Source organism: Macaca nemestrina, chromosome 2 (assembly GCF_043159975.1).
Source record: "Macaca nemestrina isolate mMacNem1 chromosome 2, mMacNem.hap1, whole genome shotgun sequence".
NCBI classification, from domain to species: Eukaryota; Metazoa; Chordata; class Mammalia; order Primates; family Cercopithecidae; genus Macaca; species Macaca nemestrina.
The window spans coordinates 193,779,770-193,804,470 of NC_092126.1; the positions used below are offsets into that span (position 1 = coordinate 193,779,770).

At 35.5% G+C, this 24,701-nt stretch overlaps 1 protein-coding gene across 4 annotated transcripts in view; it reads right to left on the reverse strand.

Moving 5' to 3' along the window:
- The window catches only part of LOC105485513 (cell adhesion molecule 2), a 1,093,059-nt gene that overhangs the window by 246,784 nt on the left and 821,574 nt on the right, over positions 1-24,701 (reverse strand). For all 4 annotated transcript variants that reach the window (XM_071089496.1, XM_011747894.3, XM_071089504.1 and 1 more), the window contains one exon: positions 2,078-2,227. In XM_071089496.1, the coding sequence (XP_070945597.1) occupies positions 2,078-2,227 (150 nt within the window). The remainder of the gene's footprint in view (positions 1-2,077; positions 2,228-24,701) is intronic.

The window sequence follows — 24,701 nt, forward strand, 5'->3', positions numbered from 1 at the left end:
TGACAAATTAAATAGTATAATAATATATTTAGTTGTTTAATGAACATTTCTAAAAGTCTGTTTTTTTAGAACACTTTCTTTGGCTTCAGTTTTAAGCAAATGAGACATTTCCTTAAAATTGGCACCACGTTAGAGCTGAGCATACAGTTTAATTATTTATTTACTAATATTTGTAATCAATTAATACTAAAAGCAAAAACAGGTTGTTTAATATCTGTGAGTGACTTTGTGTACGTATTTAATTTTTTTAACTAATAGAACTTCATTTGTTTGAAAGAAAACTAAAACTGTAAATTAAATCTCTTTCTAAATAATAAAGTTCTACTGGAGTATTAGGTATTAACCCTCCATGACAGTAAATTTTATATTAACTGTCGATATGTTAATAATTTTATATTAAATGTCAATATGACTGGGCCACAGTTCCCAGAGGTTTGGTTAAACAATCATCTAGATGTTTCTGTGAAGGTGTTTTTTTAGATGAGTTTAACATTTAAATTAGTAGACTTTGAGTAAAGCAGATTATTCTCCGTAAGGTGGATAGGCCACACTCCATCAGTGGAAGTCCTTATGAGAAAGTGTGAAGTCATCTAAGTCCCCTATGGAAGAGGAGATTCTCTCTGACACTGCCTCTGGACATGAGCTGCAACAGAATCTCTTTGGGTCTCCAGCCTACCAGCCTGTCCTGTATTTTTCAAACTTGCCAGACCCCAAAATTTCTTGAGCCAATTTATTAAAATAAATATCGATCAATTGATCTATCTATCTATCTATCTATCTATCTATCTATCTATCTATTCATTTTGTTTCCCTGGAGGACCCTAACACTTCCTCTATCTCTGGTTCATTTTTCTGCATAGCACTTGTACCCTTTTAATGTACTATAAAATGAATTTCATTTGCATGTTTCTTTATTGTCTGTCTCCTCCACTAGACTGTATTTCCCAAAAAGGCACATACCATTAACTTTCTGCTCCCTAATTTTAATGCCTGGTACAAAGGGATTCTCAATAAATATTTATCAAATAAATGAATTAGATACTTCATCTGTCCTTCATTATATATTTAATATTTAAAACAAACTAAAGATTTCATTTTAAATCTAGAGTACATCAAAGAAGAAAAATCATAACAATGAACAAATACAATGAATACATATTAAAGGTGGACTGAGCACATTTATTAGACTGTATGTGATATTTTAATTGTTTAAATGGAACTGATTTGAAGTTATCTTACTATTACCTACACAGATTCATTAAAAAATGTATTAAGACTAATAGCCAATTTTAAGAATAAGAACAGCTAATATATAAATAGTTATTTATATACTATATAATATAAATGTATCTTCAGCAACAGTCCCATATTTTCATTACAGTTATGAACTCACTTTTTCATCTAATAATGGATGAAGGCTTAGATATTTGGTGTACATTTTTAGTTGTTTGCTTGAATTATGTAACATGAATTTCCTTTGTTCTCTGGGAATATTTAATCAAAATCTATTATCCAGTAAGAAGCTGAAATTAGTTAATGAAGTCCAATTCAACTTAAAAAATACAGCTTCTTTCTTAATTTCAGTTTATTTTGGAAACATGAAATACTTCAACATTATGTGAATCATTTTTACAATTTTTACTTTCAGAGAAAATTCATGAACATAAAATCATTAAACTTTCCAAAATTATATTGTATCTTCTAAACATATAAAACTGATTTTCATAAAAATAATATTATATTATCAGGAGAAAGAAAAAAAAACCTCAAACTATACACAAAACAGCTACACGAGTGAGAAAATATGCTATCTAGAAAGAAAATGGTTGTTAAGAGAAGGTATAAAACTATTTTTGAAACAGAATTAAAAGTGTTTATTTTATTAAAAAGTTGACATAGGTTATCTTTGGTGTTTATGACTTGCAAACTAAAGTATTTAATATTTAACATGTTTAAATACAAGCAGCAGCAGTTTGGTAATCAAAAGGAATAATTTGAATCATCTCGGAAAAGTAAATGTATTGTAATTAGGATATTTTAGAATGTGATTAAAACGTTTGAAAGAAAATGTATTCACCTTTCTTGTCATCGAAGTACAGAGTCTGTTGAGCTGGATTTGACCACTGGAGGGAGGTATTATCATTTTGATCAACCCTGCAGGTCAAAATTGCAGTTCCGCCTTCAACAACGGTTACATTCTGCGTTAGTGGAAACTGCCCTTGGCTGCCTAGAAGGGGATTTAAAAAAATGTTGATTAAATGAAAGTCATAAAATGATTAACTGCCCAAAATCTACACTGGCCTTAACTTCTCATGCAAAATAAAATTTAAAACAACCAAACAACAACAAAACTATATATTACAAAAGACAGAAAAATAATTGAAAATCTTCAGCGAACAACAGCATTGACATATAATTAAGACTCCTTTGTACTCCCTACATGTTCTAGGAAACTTTTTTCCTCCTAGGCATACATAAAGATTTATATTCAAATAGTAATATTATAATTATTAATTTCGCTAGGCTTTGCATTAGTTAATATGGTACTAGACTTGGTCATTGTTGAAGATAAGGCACTGAAATAATTTTGGATAAGTTGAACTCTCTAGAGCAGTAGAGGAAGCATAAAATACTTCCCTGGTAGCTTTTATAATCCTGAATAAAGTTTTTGAAATATGGATACTAAAACTTTAGATTCAATTTCTGATAAAGGAAATCAAAAAAAGAATCCCACTTAACTAGGTTTTCTTGTAGAGTTGGCTCTTTTTAGAAATACATAATGTATTGTATAAAACAGTGGGAGTACTCTTTGAAAAGTGTAGGATATCCATTCAAGTTTTAAATGATTAATCCTAGGTGATACAGGTTAATACCCTTCTTTGTTCCTTTCTGTAGTTTCTTGTTTTTCTCCAAGTAATACATATTTATTTTATAATCAGAAAATACATATTTTTAAATGACCCTTGTTAATTTGGATATCATCATTATGTAATCAAGGTTTTGCTCTTCCTAAGCGTTTTACTAATTTATTAAAGTAATTAATGTAACAAATGTACTTAATAAGTGCAATTCTAATAGTTTAAACAAAATTTATGCACATGGATACATAATACATAAATTTCTCTTCAGCAAGATGATCTGAAGATAAACTCTGCTAAGTCTGATAACCATGATTAACATGGGTAAGAATGACTTTCTAGAACCAGGTTAAAATATTATTATGTAAGCAAGGTAGTTCATTAAGTCAAGGATAATTTACATATGCAAGAACACTGTAATGACTTAATCACATCCATGAAACGTATTTCCTTTTTCTTCTTTAGTTTTGTAATGATTTGATAATTACTACAAGCACCACTTGAGGTTATGCTGGAACTATTGGCATAAGAATCTTATTAGCGGGGATTCCCGGGCCAGATGGCCAAACAGGAACAGCTCCGGTCTGCAGCTCCCAGTGAGACCAAGGCAGAAGGCAGGTGATTTCTACATTTCTAACTGAGATACCCAGTTCATCTCACTGGGACTGGTTAGTCAGTGGGTGCAGCCCATGGAGGGCAAGCAAAAAGTAGGGTGGGGTGTCACCTCACCCAGGACGTGCAAGAGGTCAGGGAACTCCCTCCCCTAGACAAGAGAAGGAGTGACTAACTGTGCCATGAGGGATTGTGCTATCTGGCCCAGATACTATGCTTTTCCCATGCTCTTTGCAACCCACAGACCAGGAGATTCCCTTGGGTGCCTATACCACAAGGGCCCTAAGTTTCAAGCACAAAACTAGGCAGCCATTTGAGCAGATACTGAGCTAACTACAGGAGTGTGTGTTTTTTTGTTTGTTTGTTTTTTGTTTTTTTGTACCTCAGTGGTGCCTGGAACTCCAGCGAGACAGAACTGTTCACTCCAATGGAAAGGGGGCTGAAGCCAGGGAGCCAAGTGGTCTTGCTCAGTGGATCCCACCCCCACGGAGCCCAGAAAGCTAAAATCCACTGGCTTGAAATTCTCGCTGTCAGCAGAGCAGTCTGAAGTCGACTGAGATTCTCAAGCTTGCCATTACTGACGCTTGAGTAGGCAGTTTTCCCCTCACAATGTAAACAAAGCCTCCAGGAAGTTCAGACTGGGTGGAGCCCACTGCAGTGCCAAAAATCCTCTGTTGCCAGACTGCCTCACTAGATTCCTCCTCTCTGAGCAGGGCATCCCTAAAAGAAAGGCAGCAGCCCTAGTCAGGGGCTTATAGATAAAACTACCATCTTCCTGGACAGAGTCATTGGGGAAACAGACAACTGTGGGTGCAACTTCAACAGACTTAAACGTTACTGCCTGCCAGCTCTGAAGAGAGCAGTGGATCTCTGAATACAGTGCTTGAACTCTGCTAAGGGACAGATTGCATCCTCAAGCGGGTCCCTGACACCCATGCCTCCTGAGGTGGAGACACCTCCCAGCAGTGGTTGACAGACATCTCATATAGGAGAGCTCTGGCTGGCATCTGTCAGGTGACCCTCTGGGATGAAGCTTCCAGAGGAAGGAGCAGCCAGCAATCTTTGCTGTTCTGCAGCTTCTGCTGGTAATACCCAGGCAAACAGGGTCTGGAGTGGACCACCAGCAAAATCCAGCAGCACATTAAAAAGCTTATCCACCACGATCAAGTCATTTTCATCCTTAGGATGCAAGGCTGGTTCAACATATTCAAATCAACAAATGTAATCCATCACATAAACAGAACCAATGACAAAAACCACATGATTATCTCAATAGATGCAGAAAAGGCCTTCGATGAAATTCAACACCCCTTCATGCTAAAAACACTCAATAAACTAGATATTGATGGAACATATTTCAAAACATTAAGAGCTACTTATGGCAAACCCACAGCCAATATCATAATGAATGGGCAAAAACTGGAAGCAATCCCTTTGAAAACTGGCACAAGACAAGGATACCCTCTCTCACCACTCCTATTCAACATAGTATTGGAAATTCTAGCCAGAACAATCGGGCAAGAGAAAGAAATAAAGTGTATTCAAATAGGAAGAGAGGAAGTCAAATTATCCCTGTTTGCAGATGACATGATTGTATATTTAGAAAACTCCATCGTCTAAGCCCAAAAACTCCTTAAGCTGATAAGCAACTTCAACAAAGTCTCAGGATACAAAATCAATGTGCAAAAATCACAAGCATTCCTATGCACCAATAATAGGCAAACAGAGAGCCAAATGATGAGCAAACTCCCATTCACAATTGCTACAAAGAGAATAAAACACCTAGAAATACAACTTACAAGGAATGTGAAGGACCTCTTCAAAGAGAACTACAAACCACTGCTCAAGGAAATAGGAGGGACACAAACAAATGGAAAAATATTCCACGCTCATGGATAGGAAGAATCAATATTGTGATAATGGCCATACTGCCCAAAGTAATTTATAGATTCAATGCTATCCCCATCAAGCTACCACTGACTTTCTTCACAGAATTAGGAAAAAAAAAAAAACTACTTTAAATTTAATACGGAACCAAAAAAGAGCCCATATAGCCAAGACAATCTTAAGCAAAAAGAACAAAGCTGGAGGCATTACACTAACTGACTTAAAACTATACTACAAGGCTACAGTAACCAAAACAGCATGGTACTGGCACCAAAACAGACATATAGACCAATGGAAAAGCACAGAGGCCTCAGAAATAATGCCACAAGTCTACAACCATCTGACCTTTGACAAACCTGACGAAAACAAGCAATGAAGAAAGGATTCTCTATTTAATAAATGGTGTTGGGAAACTGGCTAGCCATATGCAGAAAACTGAAACTGGACCCCTTCCTTACACCTTATACAAAAATTAACTCAAGATGGATTAAAGATTTAAACATTAAGACCTAAAACCATAAAAGCCCGAGATGAAAACCTAGGCAATACCATTCAGGACATAGGTATGGGCAAAGACTTCATGACTAAAACACCAAAGCAATTGCAACAAAATCCAAAATTAACAAATGGGATCTACTTAAACTAAAGAATTTCTACACAGCAAAAGAAACCATCATCAGAGTGAAGAGGCAACCTACAGAATGGAAGAAAAATTTTGCAATCTATCCATCTGACAAAGGTCTAATATCCAGAATCTACAAGGAACTTAAACAAATTTACAAGAAAAAAACAAACAACCCCATCAAAAAGTGGGTGAAGGATATGAACAGACACTTTCTCAAAAGAAGACATTTATTCATCCAATAAACATATAAAAAAACTCATCATCACTGGTCATTAGAGAAATGCAAATCAAAACCACAGTGAGATACCATCTCACGCCAGTTAGAATAGCAATCATTAAAAAGTCAGGAAACAACAGATGCTGGAAAGAATGTGGAGATACAGGCCCGCTTTTACACTGTTGGTGGGAGTGTAAATTATCTCAACCATTGTGGAAGGCAGTGTGGTAACTCCTCAAGAATCTAGAACTAGAAACACCATTTGACCCAGCAGTCCCATTACTGGTATATATCCAAAGGATTATAAATCATTCTGCTGTAAAGACCCATGCACACACATGTTTATTGCAGCTCTATTCACAATAGCAAAGACTTGGAACCAACCCAAATGCCCATCAATGTTAAATGGATAAAGAAAATGTGGCACATATACAACATGGACTACTATGCAGCCATAAAAAAAGGATGAGTTCATGTCATTTGCAGGGACATAGATGAAGCTGGAAACCATCATTCTCAGCAAACTAACACAGAAACAGAAAACCAAACACTACATGTTCTCAGTCATAAGTGGGAGTTGAACAATGGAACATATATATGGACACAAGGAGAGGAACATCACACACCGGGGCCTGTCGAGGTAGGGGGGTAATGGGAGGGATAGCATTCAGAGAAATACCTAATGTAGATGACGGGTTGATGGGTGCAGCAAACCACCATGGCACATGTATCCCTATGTAACAAACCTACACATTCTGCACATATATCTCAGAACTTAAAGTAAAAAAAAAAAAAAAAAAAAATTACAAAGTTCTAAAACTCAGATGGTTTCTATTAAAAAAATAACAAGTTTTCTCCTAACTTTATAGAAGAGAATGTTTAATGCTATGCAACCAAAAGATTTTCCTAAAACTGGGCACTTGTGCTTTAGACAGGTAGTTTTCTTTTCTTTTCTTTTTTTTTTTTTTAGATGGATTCTCACTCTCTTGCCAAGCTGGAGTGCAGTGGCACAATCTTGGCTCACTGCAACCTCTGCCTCCCAGGTTCAAGTGATTCTCCTGCCTCAGCCTCCCGAGTAGCTGGAACTACAGGTGCTCACCAACATGCCCAGTTAATTTTTGCATTTTTAGTAGAGATGGAGTTTCACCATGTTAGCCAGGATGGTCTTGATCTCTTGACCTTGTGATCCACCCATCTCAGCCTCTTAAAGTGCTGGAATTACAGGCAGGAGCCACCACAACTGGCCAGACAGGTAATTTTCTTACTGTGCAAATACAGGCTATTTGTGGCTCAATAAATAAAATGCTTGATAACTGCTGTTCCCCCCTGGAAAAAAAAAAAAAAAAGAATCTTATTACCCAGAAGCCTGTTGATTGGCATCATAAGAGACAGAAGACTCTGAAGGGGAAAATTTCTTTACAGACCTAAATGACACAAGCATAGAGGTTCGTGACCACCTTACAAAATTAAGCCTATCACGTAAAAAATCTGATATCAGAAGCTTTGTCTCTTCAATGCCAACCTCTCAGAGTCACTATGGCAACTACCCAGGATATCGCCCTGTAATTTTTAGGGTGGAGTTTTTAAATTGAGGTTAGGAGATGTCTGGAATAAATTCCTTGATAGTTGACTGGAAAGTCAACAGGAGCCAGAGTGGGATGTGTTTTGCCTTCAGCTCAGAGGTGACCTCTAGCAAGGTGACATGGAGAACTATCAATCTTGTGAAGTGAGGTGAGGTGAAAAACCACATCAGAGAAAACATGAAGTAAGACAGAAAGAAGAAATAATTACCAGAGATTAGGAGCTCACCAATATGAAGCTCTAAATGGTTTCAAAACACTTTTCTTGGGCCCCTGATATTGATGTAATGCATCAATTGAGCAATCAGGGTGTTATTCTTTAAGTGATAAAAAGCACGCAACTGCTAATAAAAATATACATAGTTCAGCCCAGATGACATTTTGATGATCAACCAGTACATAAATAAGACTGTTTGCTTCTTTAAAGAAGTGGAAAAAGAGCAGTGATGCTTGTGAAAATCTCATCCACTACATTTACAAAACAATTTTCAAAACATTCCCATAAGAAAATATCATCCTTCTCATTTCACAGATGGGTACACTGACACTGGGAGGTGAAGCGATTTTTCCATGGTGAAACAAAGTCAATGAACCATTTGGAGTTTGTTCTGAAAGTTCAACATTTTTTATTCTTATCTTTCCACAAAGGCTTTATCCCTGTTTGTTTAAATGTAAATTAGACAACAATGAAAACAAATGAGTCATCATTTAAAACTTTAAATTGCAAATTTAAATAAGATGTCAATATTAACTGTTCTTAAATATCTTATCCCCTTGATAACATATTTCTGATAACTAGCTGTCCCTAAATATCTTACCTTATTGAGAACTTACTTTTATAATGTATTTTTTCTTGCTGGCCCATAGCCAAGAAAGAAACTAATGTTTGTAAGAGTCCTTTACATACCAGATACTTAATATACACTAGTTTACCTATACCTTGTTCTTCCAGGTTGGAGATTAGAATAGCTTCTCTCCATCTTCTCTCCACATGTATTCTGACTTTGAAGTATGACTTTAGTTCCCTAGGACCTGCAGCCTAAAATCCCTGCAGTCAAATAACTTAGTTTTTCCCAATACAGAGCAAGCTTCTGTGGAGAATCTCCTAATCCTAAATGCCCTTGGGATATGTGGTTTCCAAAATCAATTCAAAAGCTTTGTTGAAGATAGTCAAAAGTCTCAAAGCTATGAATTGCCTTTTACTTCGGATTTTAACCTGAAGAGAGCATGAGTTAGCTGCTACTTTTATCTTTTAACTCTTCATGGTTCAAGATCTCCATTCAATCTTAGAGTCTTTCCAAAGAAATTACTAATTTTTCAAATTAGCAAAATTAGTATGGTACCAGGTAACCATAATTGATAATAATACATTGTGTATTGCAAAATTGCCAAAATAATAGATTTTTAATGTTCTTATCACAAAAATAATGGTTAAGTTAGTGAGGTGATAAATATGCTATTTAGCTTATGGAATCTTTTTGTAATGTATGCAAGGATCAAAAAATCACATTGTACCCCAAAAACATGCAAAAGTATTATTTGTCCATTAAAATACATTTTTTAAAATTTAAAAATCTTAGCCTTAATTCAAGAATTACATAGATGTATTAGAAAACCTACTATGTGCCTTGCTTTGTATGAATCAACATCTGAAGGATGGATAAAGAAAGAGAAGCTTACTAAGGAGTCTGCAAAGTAATTAGATACTTTAGGAGAGAGTTTAATGACCAGCAAGAAGACGGCCCAGATGGTACTGTATGGATCTTGTTTATCATCTGCAAGGATTTTTAACATACATTGGTCATATCATTGAGATCTCATTTTTAAAATAATACTGGCTCTGGCTAAGCTCGCCACCATCCTAGATTTCAGAGGAGTCATTCGTATCAAACAAGCATATGACAAGATTTAAAAGAAATAAAACTTTCTCTTGGGAATCTTAGAAGCTGGCTACTTTTCCAAGCAAGTTACATTTATTATTTTCTTCCCCTCCTTCTAGTGTTTACTTCCTCTTATCATTTGTGTAAATATCTCTCTCCCTTACTTGATTCTAATCTAATTAAGGTTATAGTAGGCCGGGCGCGGTGGCTCAAGCCTGTAATCCCAGCACTTTGGGAGGCCGAGGCGGGCGGATCACAAGGTCAGGAGATCGAGACCACAGTGAAACCCCGTCTCTACTAAAAATACAAAAAAAAATTAGCCGGGCGCGGTGGCGGCGCCTGTAGTCCCAGCTACTCAGGAGGCTGAGGCAGGAGAATGGCGGGAACCCGGGAGGCGGAGCTTGCAGTGAGCCGAGATCGCGCCACTGCACTCCAGCCTGGGCAACAGCGTGAGACTCCGTCTCAAAAAAAAAAAAAAAAAAAAAAAAAAGGTTATAGTAACAGGGACATCTTTTTTCTCTTTTAATCAGCTACACTGTTTACCATATTGTATAGTAAATAAGAGCTCTCAAAAGGCGTTCATCACCTAAAGTAAATGCATCATTTTAAAACAATGGCTGGCATTTGCAGGGGCCGTTTTGACAGCAGAATGACCAAGATAACTTAAGTTTCATGCATTTATTCATGGTCAAGATGGAAGGGCAAAAAGAAAGACTAATTCTTCACTGAGAAAATATATGAAGATGGACTTCTGTGATTCTGAAAGTATTTTACCTTTCCTTCCTTGTCCAATTTGTCTCGCACCAACATACATTTTAATAGAGACTTTTCAGTGGCCAGGAAAATAAGGTAAATTCAATTCTGACTAAACAACTGTGATAAAAGCTAAACACAGTTTATAGTCAAACATGTCAAAGGTGCATTTAGACATTTTACACCTATTTTTAATAAGTGAATGAACATTTGAAATCCAAGTAAAACTTGATATGCTAGAGCTGACTCACACCAGCTCCAGAGCATCAACTAGGTGCAACTCTTCTCAATTCATGCCCAGTGACATAGGTTGGCAGCTTGAAATTGACCACAGAAGGTGTATTTTTACCAGGGAAATTGGCAAACACCACAACTCAATGATTTTCTCCATAGAGCATGTTGTTAAACATTTACACCTCTGAAACTCATCCTTGATATCTCTTTTGGGTGCTTCTGTGCATATTTTCAGCTTTCTCCCCATTCCCACCCACAATTCTTCCAATAAAAATCCTTCAAATAGGCTCCCTTTTTTCCTCTACTCTGTGAACAGTGATCTTGAATTGCTAGTTTTCCTTTGGCTGCCAAGTTTAGTTCTCTCTAACACCAATGGTTGAAAACCATTTAAGTTAGCTTCAGAGGTTATGCAGAAATGATGTTCTTAATTTATTGCCATGAAATACATTTTAATGAAGAGCAATAATTCAATATCCTGAAATAATAATTCTCCTGGTCCTGTCTTTAAATAGCAGACTGAACAGCTGCCATTATTCCTTCAATGTTACCATCTGTCATATAATTAGGAAAAGAATGGTCAAACCTTTTTTGAATACATTAGGAATTATCAAGTTCAGAATCAAGTGAACTGAGTCTTGACTCCTGTTGACCTCAGTTAGTTAAGAGCTGTCCCTCCCTCACATGTTTCAGGCGTGCCTTCACTGCCTAACCACCAAGAATCCAGCATGCTATCACATAGGACATAAAGAAGAAAATTCTAAGATTATGGCCACTCTTACCTCTGTGGCAGGCTATGATGTGATCTTAGAGCATAAAAGCAATAAGCAAAGCAGTAAAGAGAGATCTTTGAAATAAGTATTGTTGAAAGAGACTAGGAAGATGCAAGTTTTAACACTGATCCCAAAGCATCACTCTGCTTTCGAAAATAACGTCATTCAAGCCTTGCTATCTCGATTGGATGATGAGTGGTGGCAATGGTTTTCTCCATCTCTCTTCCTGCGCTAAAGATTAAACGTGGCCACAGCAGTGGATCCGTGCACACTGCACATGAGTGCTTGCTCTCCAAGAGCAATAATCACCCGAAATATATCCAGACAGACAAGCAGAGGTTGAGGCTTTGCACATTTGAGAGGAAGCGAGTTAGTCGGTAGTTTTGGAGGGTTAATAATCAAATGTTGTGAGCTATTTAACAGGAGTTAAGCCCTCTCACTATTTTTTAGTTACTAAAAATGAGCAAAACTTTTTCAAAGGAAGAAACAGATTTAAAACAGTGAAGAGCAACAAACAAAAACAAGACGTTAAGAATATTTAAGACACAATTTGTCAATAATAAAGTATAAAAGTCTCATGAGATAAACAATACCAAGTATTTTGACCCTTCATCTGGGCATATATTTGTCCTTAGTGAAAACTGTCAACTTCACCTACAAAATTATGTAATTCAACAGAGACATAGACACCTGAATCAAATAGCATACATCATGTTTTGGTTGTTTTAAAAATATTTTTGTATTTTCTCAAGAACCTCATTTAAACAAAAATACTGTTCTTATATTAAGGTCCTCTTATATCTTGGAGGTGAAAACACAAATGCTAAATAGATCAGGAGATACAAAATAAGTTAATGGTTCCTAAATATAAAACTCAAGAAGAAATGATAGAAAGAGGCAACACATTTTTAAATGAAGTACAATGCTAGCCTACTATTCTTTAAGTTTTTCCCTCAACTATTTTCAGCTTTTTTTGTTTTCTCCCTCTGTCTCTGTCTCTGTTTCTCTCTCTGTCCCCCTCCCCCGCCTCATCTGTTCCATCAACTGCTAAGGGGTATTTATACAAGGAACCTGTGTCTTAGAAAGTTCAAGATCATTCTTGTTGCCTAAATTAGGGTCTAAAAATATATCTAAATGCACACATAGCATGCTATTACTTCCACTAAATTACTGAAGGCATTCTAAACAAATAACCTTCTAATGTGAAAGTTGTGGCTCAGTAGTTGTGTGGACTGAAGCACATATTGCATTCTAAAGTCTATTGGACTGAAAAGCACAAATGTCATTAAGGCTGGCTTATAATTCTCGAGGGAAGTGCAATGAATGCCCTATCATGTGAGATAGGAAATGAGAGGAAAAATTAAGACTGATAATTAAGTGCCGAATGTTTTCACTTTTGGAATGCCCCTCTGTTCTTTGAAATACTTAGAATTCTGTAGTTATTTTTTAAAATCATTTTATTGCAGCTTTTAGGTTTGTCTGAAAGACTTTACGTTGTCTACTTTCCTAGGCAACCACATACTATTTTATTTTTCTTTGATTCTACTTCATCCTTTTGAATTCAGCCTGTCTTTTAGAGTACAACACCTGGCATCCACCTTCTGTGCCACCACTCTGCCCAGCCACTGTGGAGCATGGCCGTCAGTCTGGTGCTGCTTGCCAGTTTCCATAGAGACAGGAAGTACTTTGGAGACCTGTATTCGTTTGCAACTGCCAGACCAAGGCAGGGAAGAAACAAAGCTGGCCGGCAGTGGGTCTTGCAAGGCCAGAAAAGGTTGGAAGGGCTTTCGCCTCCTGATATCAGAGTGTAACACTGCCAAATTGGCAGCTTCAGCCCTTACAGTCCTGTAGACCAGATCCTGGTGTTCACTGTGGCCATTGTAAGCAGCCCATTCTGCTACCAACTCTGGGAGCAGAAACTCTTGTGTACCCGAAGCTTGGCCCTAGTTCTTTGTTGGCTTCTGATCCATGACAAAAGTCTCTTTCAGATTTACAGTGGCTCCCACAGATCCTGACCCAGAGAATTGTAATTCTCCTGTAGAAATTTTACCTCTTTCTTTTTTCCAGAATGTGATAATAGTTTTCTAGGTCGCTCACAGCAGATCAGGGAACTTATGGGATAATCACTGGGTTGTTTCCAGTTTACCTACACAGTGACTGTGAGTAAGTGACCCAGATAACACATAACATTATACCAAAACTAGCTACCATACGCTGTGTCTGTAACAGGACTTATATTTAGAATTAATTCTTGATTGTCAGGATCAGAGTCAGCTGTGGGGAGGTTTGCAATGTAGGTGAAACAGGACATCATTGTCTTCCCCTTCATTTCAAAAATGTTTTGCATGATTGTGATACCTCAGCTTTCTTTATTATAATATTCCCAGCACAGTTATTATTTCTACATAAAATACATTTTTCTAATTTCTTCCATTAGTTTTGTTTTACTCAGCCATATCACTAAAGTTTTTCTTAATTTATGAAATCCCAAGTTTTACAGAGCACTTAGAAAATCCTAGGAAACTTTATTTAATGGATGCTTTATGTTCTTGCCTAGTGGCTGCATTGCTTTAGCATGTCTTAAAGCATTATCAGATTTTTAAAATTCTCAACACTTTTTTGACATGTATCTGTACAAAGTCAATTCTTTCTATTCTTAGCTTTTCTGCTTATTACCCTGCCAAAATGGAAAATGAACACAAACTTGTTTACACGCCATGCTATTAGTCAAACAGAATAAATACAAATATATAAGGATTTCTAACAAAAATAGATTTTTGAAATGAAAACTTTAAAATAGATTTTGTTTTTATTAATTTATCCATATTTAATTCACTCCATAAAATGTTCAATGTTTTCTCAAAAATTCAAACCATAGTTTATTGAATGAACGCATGATTTTTCAAGGAAAAAGTGAACTCGACGAGTTGCTCACATTTATGTTCACCAAGTTACTTTTGTTCTTCTACAAATATATCCTCAAATATTGTAATGTGGAGGAATCCAAAGCAAAGGAAAGAATTTCAAAATGAAAAGAAAATTGTATGTGTCTCAAGGCAATATAAAAGAATAAGAGGGTTTCAAAATGATTTCTGTGATTTTTAAAACAGGCTTACCTGGTAATTATTATGTATACATAAAGTTATTTTATCTTTCTAGAATATTATTTTCAGGTTGAATAAGCAAGACCTGGAACTGACTAGCTTTACTTGCTAACTGATGAACATTTGAGAGGCAGCCTTCCAGAGAAAAGAAATTTATGACCACAATCACAGTCTGGTTCGTAGTGAAGCTCAATCACGCTACTAAATTCTAAATTGAGATGTCAAACTGGAGGAAATATCCTGGAAAGGAACACACAGATGGTAGGACTCTTCTGGAGACGGGGTGAGGAATATAGTGCTGAGCACACAATAATCAATTTTCTGGAGGCAATTGACTGGGTGGGACATAACTGTTTAAAACTGAAGTCCCTGGGAAAAACTCCAATCTAAGGCTCAAAAAAGGGAAATATTATACGTATATATTTGTTTCATCCAGTAGGTCTTAGAAGGTTGATATAGTAAAGAAAGTCACTAATAATACTGAATTATAATATATTTTTTAAATTACATAAGGTCAATTAAAATTGAAATTCCTAATAACAACTGTGAACAGCTAGAAATGATTCTTGCCCACCCAGCAGTAACAGCCTAAGGAAGGTAAGTAAAAACAAAAAAGCAGAGATAAATAAAGACTTAGTTAAATGGCGAGAAAGAGCCAAACATTTAAAAATAGTCCGAGGTCAAGAATGTTAGAGGCCAGGGCCAGTATTCCAAAAAGCAAATCAGCTAATGCAAAAGTCCAGGTTTGCTGTTGAAAGAACTGAAAAAATATCAATAGGACTGGCACACAACAGACAACAATGGCATAGCCCAAGATGAGGTAGAAAAGAAGTTCAAGGCCAGACCATGCAGGACTTGTTATGTTATAACAAGGAGCTTACATTTATTCTACACGCAATGGCAAGACATTGAAAGAAGTGATATGACTCAATTTACATGATCAAAAAATGCTCTTTTTAATTAAAGTTGACCCTTGAACAAGATAGGTTTGAACTGCACAGGATCATTTATACAGGGATGTATTTCAAACAAATGCAGGCTGAGCATATGGTACTTGCAGGATGAGAAACCCACATATATAGAAGGCCAACTTTTAATATAAGCAGGTTCCACAGAGTCAACTGTGGGATGTGAGTACACCTGGATTTTGGTATAGTTAGGGTTCTGGAACCAATGCCCCTTGGACACCAAGGAATGACTTAATCAAGATCCCTAAGTCAAGCATTTTTAACCTTGAAGATGAATCATTGTAAAAATTGTGTTTACAGTCAAGTACTTCACTGAGAAAATATCAAAGAATCCATTAAATCCTGGAATAATTGATTTGTGGAGGTAAAAAATTTCATGATTTTAAATTTTACACTGCAAAATACTTCCTATTAAATGGAGACCCATCTTGTACTGGCTTGAGTTTGTATAAAACAGGATTGTTATCCATATACTCACATCCTCCTCACTCTTTGATGGAAAATGTGTCCTTTACTTCCACTCTAAAATGTCATTGGCTTGGTAAGTTCCTTGTTATTAATGATGGTGGACATTTATTTTATTGCTTGCTTATAAACTGCAATAGTTATTTGGGAGAAAAGAATATATTTCTGGTAATCCCCCTGTGGGTGTAAATACTATATTTAAAACAGTTTTCTTTTTCAAATATATATTTATCTGAGTGAATAACAATAGTATGCTTTCAAATGAATAAGTTCCCGGGAAACTACAAAAATGTGGTAACACAAAATTTAAGTTTTTCCCCTGTGAAATATAAACTTTATAAATACAACTTCTCCTTTGACTAATATCATAGAAATAATTTTCTTTTCCAATACCAGAATTGTTATCCCCAAGATAACCATTGATATATGAATGTGAGACATGTATAAAGCTCTTGATAGCAGAGGTATACATATATACAATATTCAATTCTCTGACAGACATGAGATACTGCCTTAGACACGTTGGGCACATACGTTTGAACACATAAACATTGTGTTCAAATGATGGTACCTTAATTGTTTAAGTGTTGATCAATATGTAGAAACATAGAAATAAACTTGCAATATTCCCTAACGAACAAACTAGCTTTTTAAAAAACAATCTAAAATAACACAGTGGTTAAAAGGATGTGTTTTCCACTGTTTGATCATTTCTGAATGCACGAAGATTTCATTAATGTTGATTTCACCCATCTTGTCCATGTTTACATGCTTTGATGTTCAAGCCCTTTGTAGTGCCATATTAGATCTAGGGGAACAGTACCCTATGAGAGTTAAGTGGAAACTGTTGTGGGAACATATTAAAATGAAACTTGGTACTTTGTTTCATTTCTACAGATTTCTACAGATAAATCAGCTAAAAGAATTATACTTCTAATAAAGCAAACTGAGAATTAATACTATATTTTTGCATCCTTTTTTGGGATTACTACATTTTTAATCTGTTCATTAGAAAATTATAATGAAGTGTTTTTAATTTAAATTATTAAAATAAACTTCAATAAAAGTTAAGGTGAAATTTTTTAAAATATTTGATTCTTTACATTTATGAATGCAGATTCTGGAGAATAGTTCCAAAATGATAGCTGGAAAAAATACATTCACAGCAAAGTCAATGGTCTCTTCACTATAACACTGGGGGAAAAGGGCTAATAATGAATTATTGACCTTTCCTCCAGTATCCGGAACTCCTAAGCAGTTTCCTTTTGGTTGAATCATCTTTGCAATTCAAATAAATCATAGATATGTACTGGATCCAAAATAAATGACAACTGAGGAAGTTGTTATGTACTAGGCTAAGTGCCTGCATGCCATTGTTGAGATTGTTTATTGCATAATAAATTATCAGTATTGATTAAATTTAGTTGTACAAGAACACGGAAGCTGATGGAAAAATTCCCAATAGCCGGTGTGACTACCAAGACAAAATGCTTGAACAGATTCCAAAGATGGAAGCTTCCCTGAGCTGAGGTCGCTCATGCTAACTCAGTCCAGTCGTTAGTACAAATGACTATGCATATTCAGAAGCATTTCAAGGAGTCCCAGGGCCTCTGCTAGCTGTTGACATTCTGTTGTATCACCTGTCTTATGACTTTCAGGTAAACTCGGTATTGGATAAAGTTTGGTGTGTTTCGTAGATATTATTGTATCCATGAAACCTAGAATTGTGCTATCATGCTAGCAAAGTGGGAACTGCAACTACAATATCCAGATTAACACAAGATAAAATTTCTGCATAATATATCTGCTGAGGTTCAGGCTATTCTAATAATTCTAATAACAGATTAGTCTCATTATTCATGCTTAAAATTGTACTTATTTGTCTTATTTCCTAAAGAACTAGAAAAGCAAGTACAAACTGGATCCAAAATTAGTGCACAAAAGAAATCATAAAGATCAGAGCAGAAATAAATGAATCTGATGCTAAAAAAATATAAAAGATGAACAAAATGTAAAGTTGGATTTTTGAAAAGATAAAATTGACCAACCTTTAGCCAGAGTAAGGAAAACAGATAAAAGACCCAGGTAACGGAAATCAGTGATGAAAAATGATGCATTACAATTAATACTACAGAAATTCAAAGACTCATTAGAGTTTGTTATGTTAACTATATGCCAATAAATTGGAAAATGCAGAAGAAATGGACAGATTCCTAAACACAGACAACCAACCAAGATTGAATCATGAAGAAATACAAAATCTGAAAAGATCAATAAAAAATGACAAGATAGAAGCCTTAATAAAAAGTCTCCTGTAGAAGAAAAGCCCACAGCCTGATGACTTCACTGCCAAATTCTACAAATATTTAAAGAACTAATACCGATTCTATTTAAACTAGTTCAAAAAATGAAGGAGGAGGAAATACTTCTAAATTCATCCTCTGAGACCAGTATTACCCTGACACCAAAACCACGCAGAAACACACACACAAAGGAGAAAACTCCGGGCTAATATCTCTGATGAACATAGATGCAAAAATCCATATCAGATTAGAAGTAAATAAATTATGAAATGAATTCTGTGTATACTTTGTGCAACAATAGATTTTCATTTCAATGTGCTAGCCTCATACGCTTTAACAGATGTGAAACCAAACGTGTGTTTTGGTAGGTAGGTAGGTAGATAGATAGATGATAGATAGATACATAGATACATAGATACATAGACGATAGATGGATAGATAGATAGATGATATATTTAGATCTATTTCTGTCTTCTCAGCTGCATGTCATATTAATGATACCTGATTCGTATTGCTCAAATTTAGATATAAACTGAGTGTTGTATTTCTAAAATCAGTCCATTAAATACAATTTCAACTACATTGTCATTACTAAAATTCCTCTTTCAGATAAGTCATAATGAAAAATTAGCCTTATTGCTTCATAGCATTCCCTTGTTTATAATTTTGAAAATTGATCCATATTTTCTTCCAGTGACTTAGTTGTTACCAAAAATTTTAATAAATAAATCATTGGAAGCTACAGATTTCTCAAATTAAGGGCATTGAATAGAATTAGCCAAAGATTCAGGGGACAACTGCAGGAAATTCCAAGTGTTCTGGTTTTTGGGAGCAAGATGGGAGTAAGTGTATACTTTTGAATACAACTATTACTTCTGAAATGACAAATGTGTGTGTGTGTGCAGTGTGTGAGAGAGATAGCGTGCATGCACACATGCATGAGAGGGAAAGAGAGATCAATAATTATATTTAGTGAAAATTTATTAAGCTCACGTTTGAGGCTATAATTTCAAGTCCCATTGTTAAAATCATTCACCAGTTAATCTTAAAGTGAGGTACAGAGATGATCTTACTTTAAAAAAAAATGTGGTGCATATTTTTCTGACAAATGTTTTCTCACCAAAGAGAAATAATAACCAACTTCTCACGTTTAAGGGTCAAATATCCCTAAGTAAAGTCCTACATGCATAGAATCCATCATTAATCAAAATGATCCAATTAATGATAAGATAATCCAGTAAACTCTATTTGTTACAGTTTGAATTTCGTCAGTACCAAACTCATGATTTATAATGCCATGATAGCTACTTAAAAATATATAATGCTTATTTAATGAGGAAATTTTGGCATGTAATGCACTTCCTTCGTTTTTTTCTTGAATTAGCTTGTGTAGCTCCAGGGCACAGGAAATATGGACTCATATGGCAGGGTTGATAAGCATCAACTCTCCCTGCTGACTTGGGCCAGCAAGCTGCTCGTGAATCCAGCAGATGTTTCTATTGTTTGGACCAATGGGAACCTTATGGACCCTTTTTCCTTCGTCTCCTCCCAGGAGCAAATGTTAACGCAGCAGAAACTTGGACATATGCCAAATAAGAAGCAGAAGGGTTGGTGAGAAGTAGGGTGTACACTTATCTATAAATAATGGGCATCAGTGGTTTGAGGTGACTGTTAAGCTCTTTTATTGGCTGATTTTTGTGCATTTGCTACTTTATTTAACCAAATCTTATAAACTCTGCTATTCTTACATAAGAGTTTCATCCTAAGTATATAAATCTAATCCTTGACTATGCTAGTTGTTTCAAGATAAAAACAAAAAAGAGTCTGAATATATGAAGTAAGAAAACTGGTTGTTTCTTACATCTTTTCTCACATGAATAGAAAAACTACCTAATCATCAACTTGCATATTACCAGAGTAAATTTACGTTTTGTTGACATACTAATATTGGGCCCTGTTCTGATAAAAATTTCTAAGACAAAAATAATTTAAAATTTAAGCTTTGCACTGTTTACTGAATATCATTCTTGTTGAGTTTTAAATGTACTTTTGGAAGAATGCAATCTGATTAAATTAAATGTAGCTGTTCCTTCTCTCTTCTTTAATCTCCCTACCCTCGATTACATTAACCCAGGGGAGTGGCTATCACTTTTGTAAGACTTGGTTTTATTATCTATACCCAAATTCTGTATTCTAAAATTCTGTATTGTTTCTAAGCAAGTTTTCTCCTCTAAGCAATACATTAATTTAAGGAGAGAAAAAAAGATTCAAAAGAAATGGAGTGTTTTTTTTTTGTTTTGTTTTGTTTTTTTGAGACGGAGTCTCATTCTGTTGCCCAGGCTGGAGTACAGTGGCAGGATTTTGGCTCACTGCAACTTCCACCTCCTGGGTTCAAGCGATTCTCCTGCCTCAGCCTCCAGAGTAGCTGGGACTTCAGGCTAATTTTTGTGTTTTTAGTAGAGACAGGGTTTCACCGTGTTAGCCATGATGGTCTCGATCTCCTGACCTGGTGATCTGCCTGCCTCAGCATCCCAAAGTGTTGGGATTACAGGCATGAGCCACCTCGCCCGGCAAGAAATGGAGTGTATTTCTTAGCCTCTGAAACTATATATTTCCTTCATTCATTACAGCATAGTAGATATATTTCCTGTTGACAAAAGAGTTAAAATGTTAATGGAAAAAAATGAACAGAGATCACTTAATGTTTGTTAATTTCCATTTATTCCAACATTATTTATTGAACACATACTATGAGTAAACCACATTAAATTCAAATGAAAAGAAATAGCAAAGTGCATAAGCACAAATACATAGTATAATAATTGATAGAAGTTGTTTTAATAAAGTCAGCATTAAGAATGTTCCATTGTACACTCAATCAACTCCAAAAGCTACACTAAGTGGCTGCTGGGCAAAAGCCTTGTTTTCATTTGTTTCTAATATTACTTTGGAAAGGGCATGTCATTTTGAGCAAAGTAGCAAAGCATAAGTAGCTAAAAAATGTTGGCAGTATTTCAAAATACTTCCTGTGCATAACATTTACAATAGGTGTGTTTAGAAAAGATACTCACTCACATACATTTTCAATGCCAAACATTTTACAGTTTTTCTTTGTTGTATTCTAATTGTTAATTTTAAATTTCGTCAAGGATTCTGTGGGTATTACTTAGCTTTGTGAAAGGAAATAGAAAGTCTGGTCCAAAACACTGGCAAAACATGGCCATGAGGCAGAGGCATTATAAAGATTTAATTTCCTACAAGAGTATTATTTGCAAGCTGTGCAAACAGTCTTTGGTTAAACAAAGAATCAAGATGCTGGAGATTTTACATCTCAGTTAAACAACCACAGATATAATTCCTGATTTAATTTTTATAATTAAAAACCCCTCAAAAATAGACTATTTTTGCATTTTCTACATTCTCTTTTAGAAAAAGGACTACGAAGTCTTTCAAAAGCCTTTAGATAACAAATAAAATAAAGCATTTGCAACAGACTCTCCACTGTGCTCAAGGCCTGGTGCATACCTTGCACCATGTAGACAATCAGAAAGAGTGTGTATGAAAGAGAAAGTAGAATCTAGAACCTAAAGGAAAGAGAGCACTTAAATTCATATCAGATAATGACAAATATATGCTAAGTTCATAAAATAATTCAGTACTAAAACAACTTCAAGTTTAAAAATAGCAGTAAGACTTAAAGGCCAATTACACGAAGGATAGAATGGAAAGGCAACCACTGAGCATGCCCTTGCTGTTCCAGTTAGGTGATAGAATAGATGGTGATGCCATCTTAATTAGTTTCAAGTACTGACACAAAAGGAAAAGTTCATGGGTAGCAATTTAATCAGGGCTTCATTGGCCAGTTCTTGTGATCTTGGCTGTGCTCCTTAGTGCATCTACAGTTAGTTGCCAGCCATCTGCTTTTGGGGAGTTGGCTTCTGGGGATAGGCTGGCTGTCAGCTGGGGTGACAGGTGGTGACTAGGCTTGATTTCATGGCTCCTAGGTCCCAAGAGCATGGTCCAAGGAACAAGCTCTTTCCAATTCCCTTCTTGCTCTATGTTTGTTATTGTCTCATTGGCCAAAACAAGTCACAAGGTTAAGCCCAGAGTCTATATGGAAAGAGACTACCTGAGGGAACAGATACAGGGATACATGATCGAAATAGCAGCTATTGGAGGAGGAGACTGAAGTAGTTGATTATTAGAAGGAATAACATATCTAAAGGCAAGAAAAAAATTAAGATTATTTTCACAGCTCAAATGTTGCAGGAAAATAAGGTTTATAAAAGATCAGAAACATATCCATGAGGACTGATCAACATATGCCTGAGGGACTTCACTAATTGAAAAAATGAAAAGAGGAAGCAGAAGGCAATGTTTTGGGAAGTGATCAAATGAAGATATTAAGGGTAACCAACACTTTTCAAGAAATTTGTCCATAAGGGGATTTAAGAAAAAGTAAAAGAAGGTGTAGATCTTTTTCTTGTTTTATTGTTTATGATATGTAAGTTAGTAGCAATGGTGTTGTATAAACTTCACTGTGACCCAGTAGACTTTTCTCTGTTCTATAGACAATTATTTCATGAATGTTTGCTTTGATCAAACAGAAAGATTGAGGACAAGAGTGGGAAGAACTAGCTCCAGTGTTTTCTCACTTCAGGAAAAGCACCTCAAAAGAAGTACACTATTTTAAGGTCAGTAGTATCATTGTGTATCCAGTACAGCACAGTCCTCTTTAAATGTGCATGTTAGCCTACTAGTCACACCCTTATTTTTCTGATGGCAGCATTAACAAAGCTAATGAAAATAAAAATAAAAGCTATTATGAGAGTTAAAGAAGAGTACACTTAACTCATGTTTCAGATTTCACTTAATTGTGGTCCTTATTCTGAAATTATTTTTCATTACTTAACGGTTATGGAAACTCAAGAAATATTTTTTTTCTTTATCATATTGATCAACTCCAATTGGACCACTAGATGTTACTTTGTCCTTCATATCTTCACCAGTTCAATCATTGTGAACATTGTGAACATTGTACTACCTACCTAGTTCCTTTTGTTTTTAAAATAAGTAGATAAGGGAACTTAATGAAAACATAAATAAAAACTAAGCTTTTCATTGAAAAATAATCTTAGCAAATATACAGTTCCCATTCTGATTTTTGATACATGTATGATGGGAATATGGTATCTATAAATGTTTAAAATGTAGGTAATATGGCTTGCCTGTGTCCCCACCCAAATCTCATCTTGAATTGTACTTCCTACAATCCTCATGTATTGTGGTAGGAACGTAGTGGAAGGTAGTTTAATCATGGGGGTGGTTACCCTCATGCTGCCCTCATGATAGTGAGTGAGTTCTCACGAGATCTGATGGTTTTGTAAGCGGCATTCCTCTCTTCGCTCTTCACTTCTCCTTGTTGTTGCTATGTGAAGAAGGATGTGTTTGCTTCCCCTTCTGGCATGATAGTAAGTTTCCTGAGGCCTCCTGAGCCATGCTGAACTGTGAGTCAATTAAACCTCTTTCCTTTATAAATGGCACAGTCTCATGTATGTGTTTATTAGCAGCATGAGAATGGAATAATAAAATAGGAAATAATAAAAAGATGCTCAGCTCAAAACTGCAGAGCCTTTAGGCATGGTATGAGTGTTTCAAAGAGTACCTTTACAAATATAAAGGTGTGTAAAAATAAACTTTATTTTATTGACTACTGACTTCAACAGTCATTGCATTGACTGAAAAAAAAAATCATTAACTCAGGAGAATGCAAGTTCTCCTTTGACTAAAAATATGCCCCATAGAGACCCATGGCCCTAAAATATTTAGAATTATCCTTAAGTATTATCCTGTAAAGTACTCTCTTGTATTTGGACAATGGCTAAAAGCAAAATTTCACCCCTAGATTTAACATCAATTAAATCTAATCAAGTCCTAAGTCTCCTTGTCTTAAAGGAAAGCATGTGCTGTCACTTACATTTGCCAAGATGGATTTCTTTGTTTATTGTTGGAGTCCAATAGGCCTTTGTGTGTTACACAATGAAAATAAAGTGTGTGAAGAGTGTGTCTTTAAAATTTATGCAAATATTTTTTGGTCATAGGAGAAATAGGCAAATAAAAGGAAACTAAAGCAGTGTTAGGAGAAAGGGAGAGTGAGGCTAAGTGAGAGGGTGACAAGTTAGCAAAGTAACAGTAGGAGGTGAGTGACCTCATATACATAAAAGATATATTAATTATTGTGTTATTCCATTCTCACATTTCTATGAAGAAATACCGAAGACTGGGTAATTTATAAAGGAAAGAGGTTTAATTGACTCAAAGTTCTGCATGGCTTGAGAGGCCTCAAGAAACTTACAATCATGGTAGAAGGCAAAGGAGAAACCTTCTTCATAGAGTGGCAGGATGGAATAAGTGCATGCAGGGGAAATGCCAAATGTTTATAAAT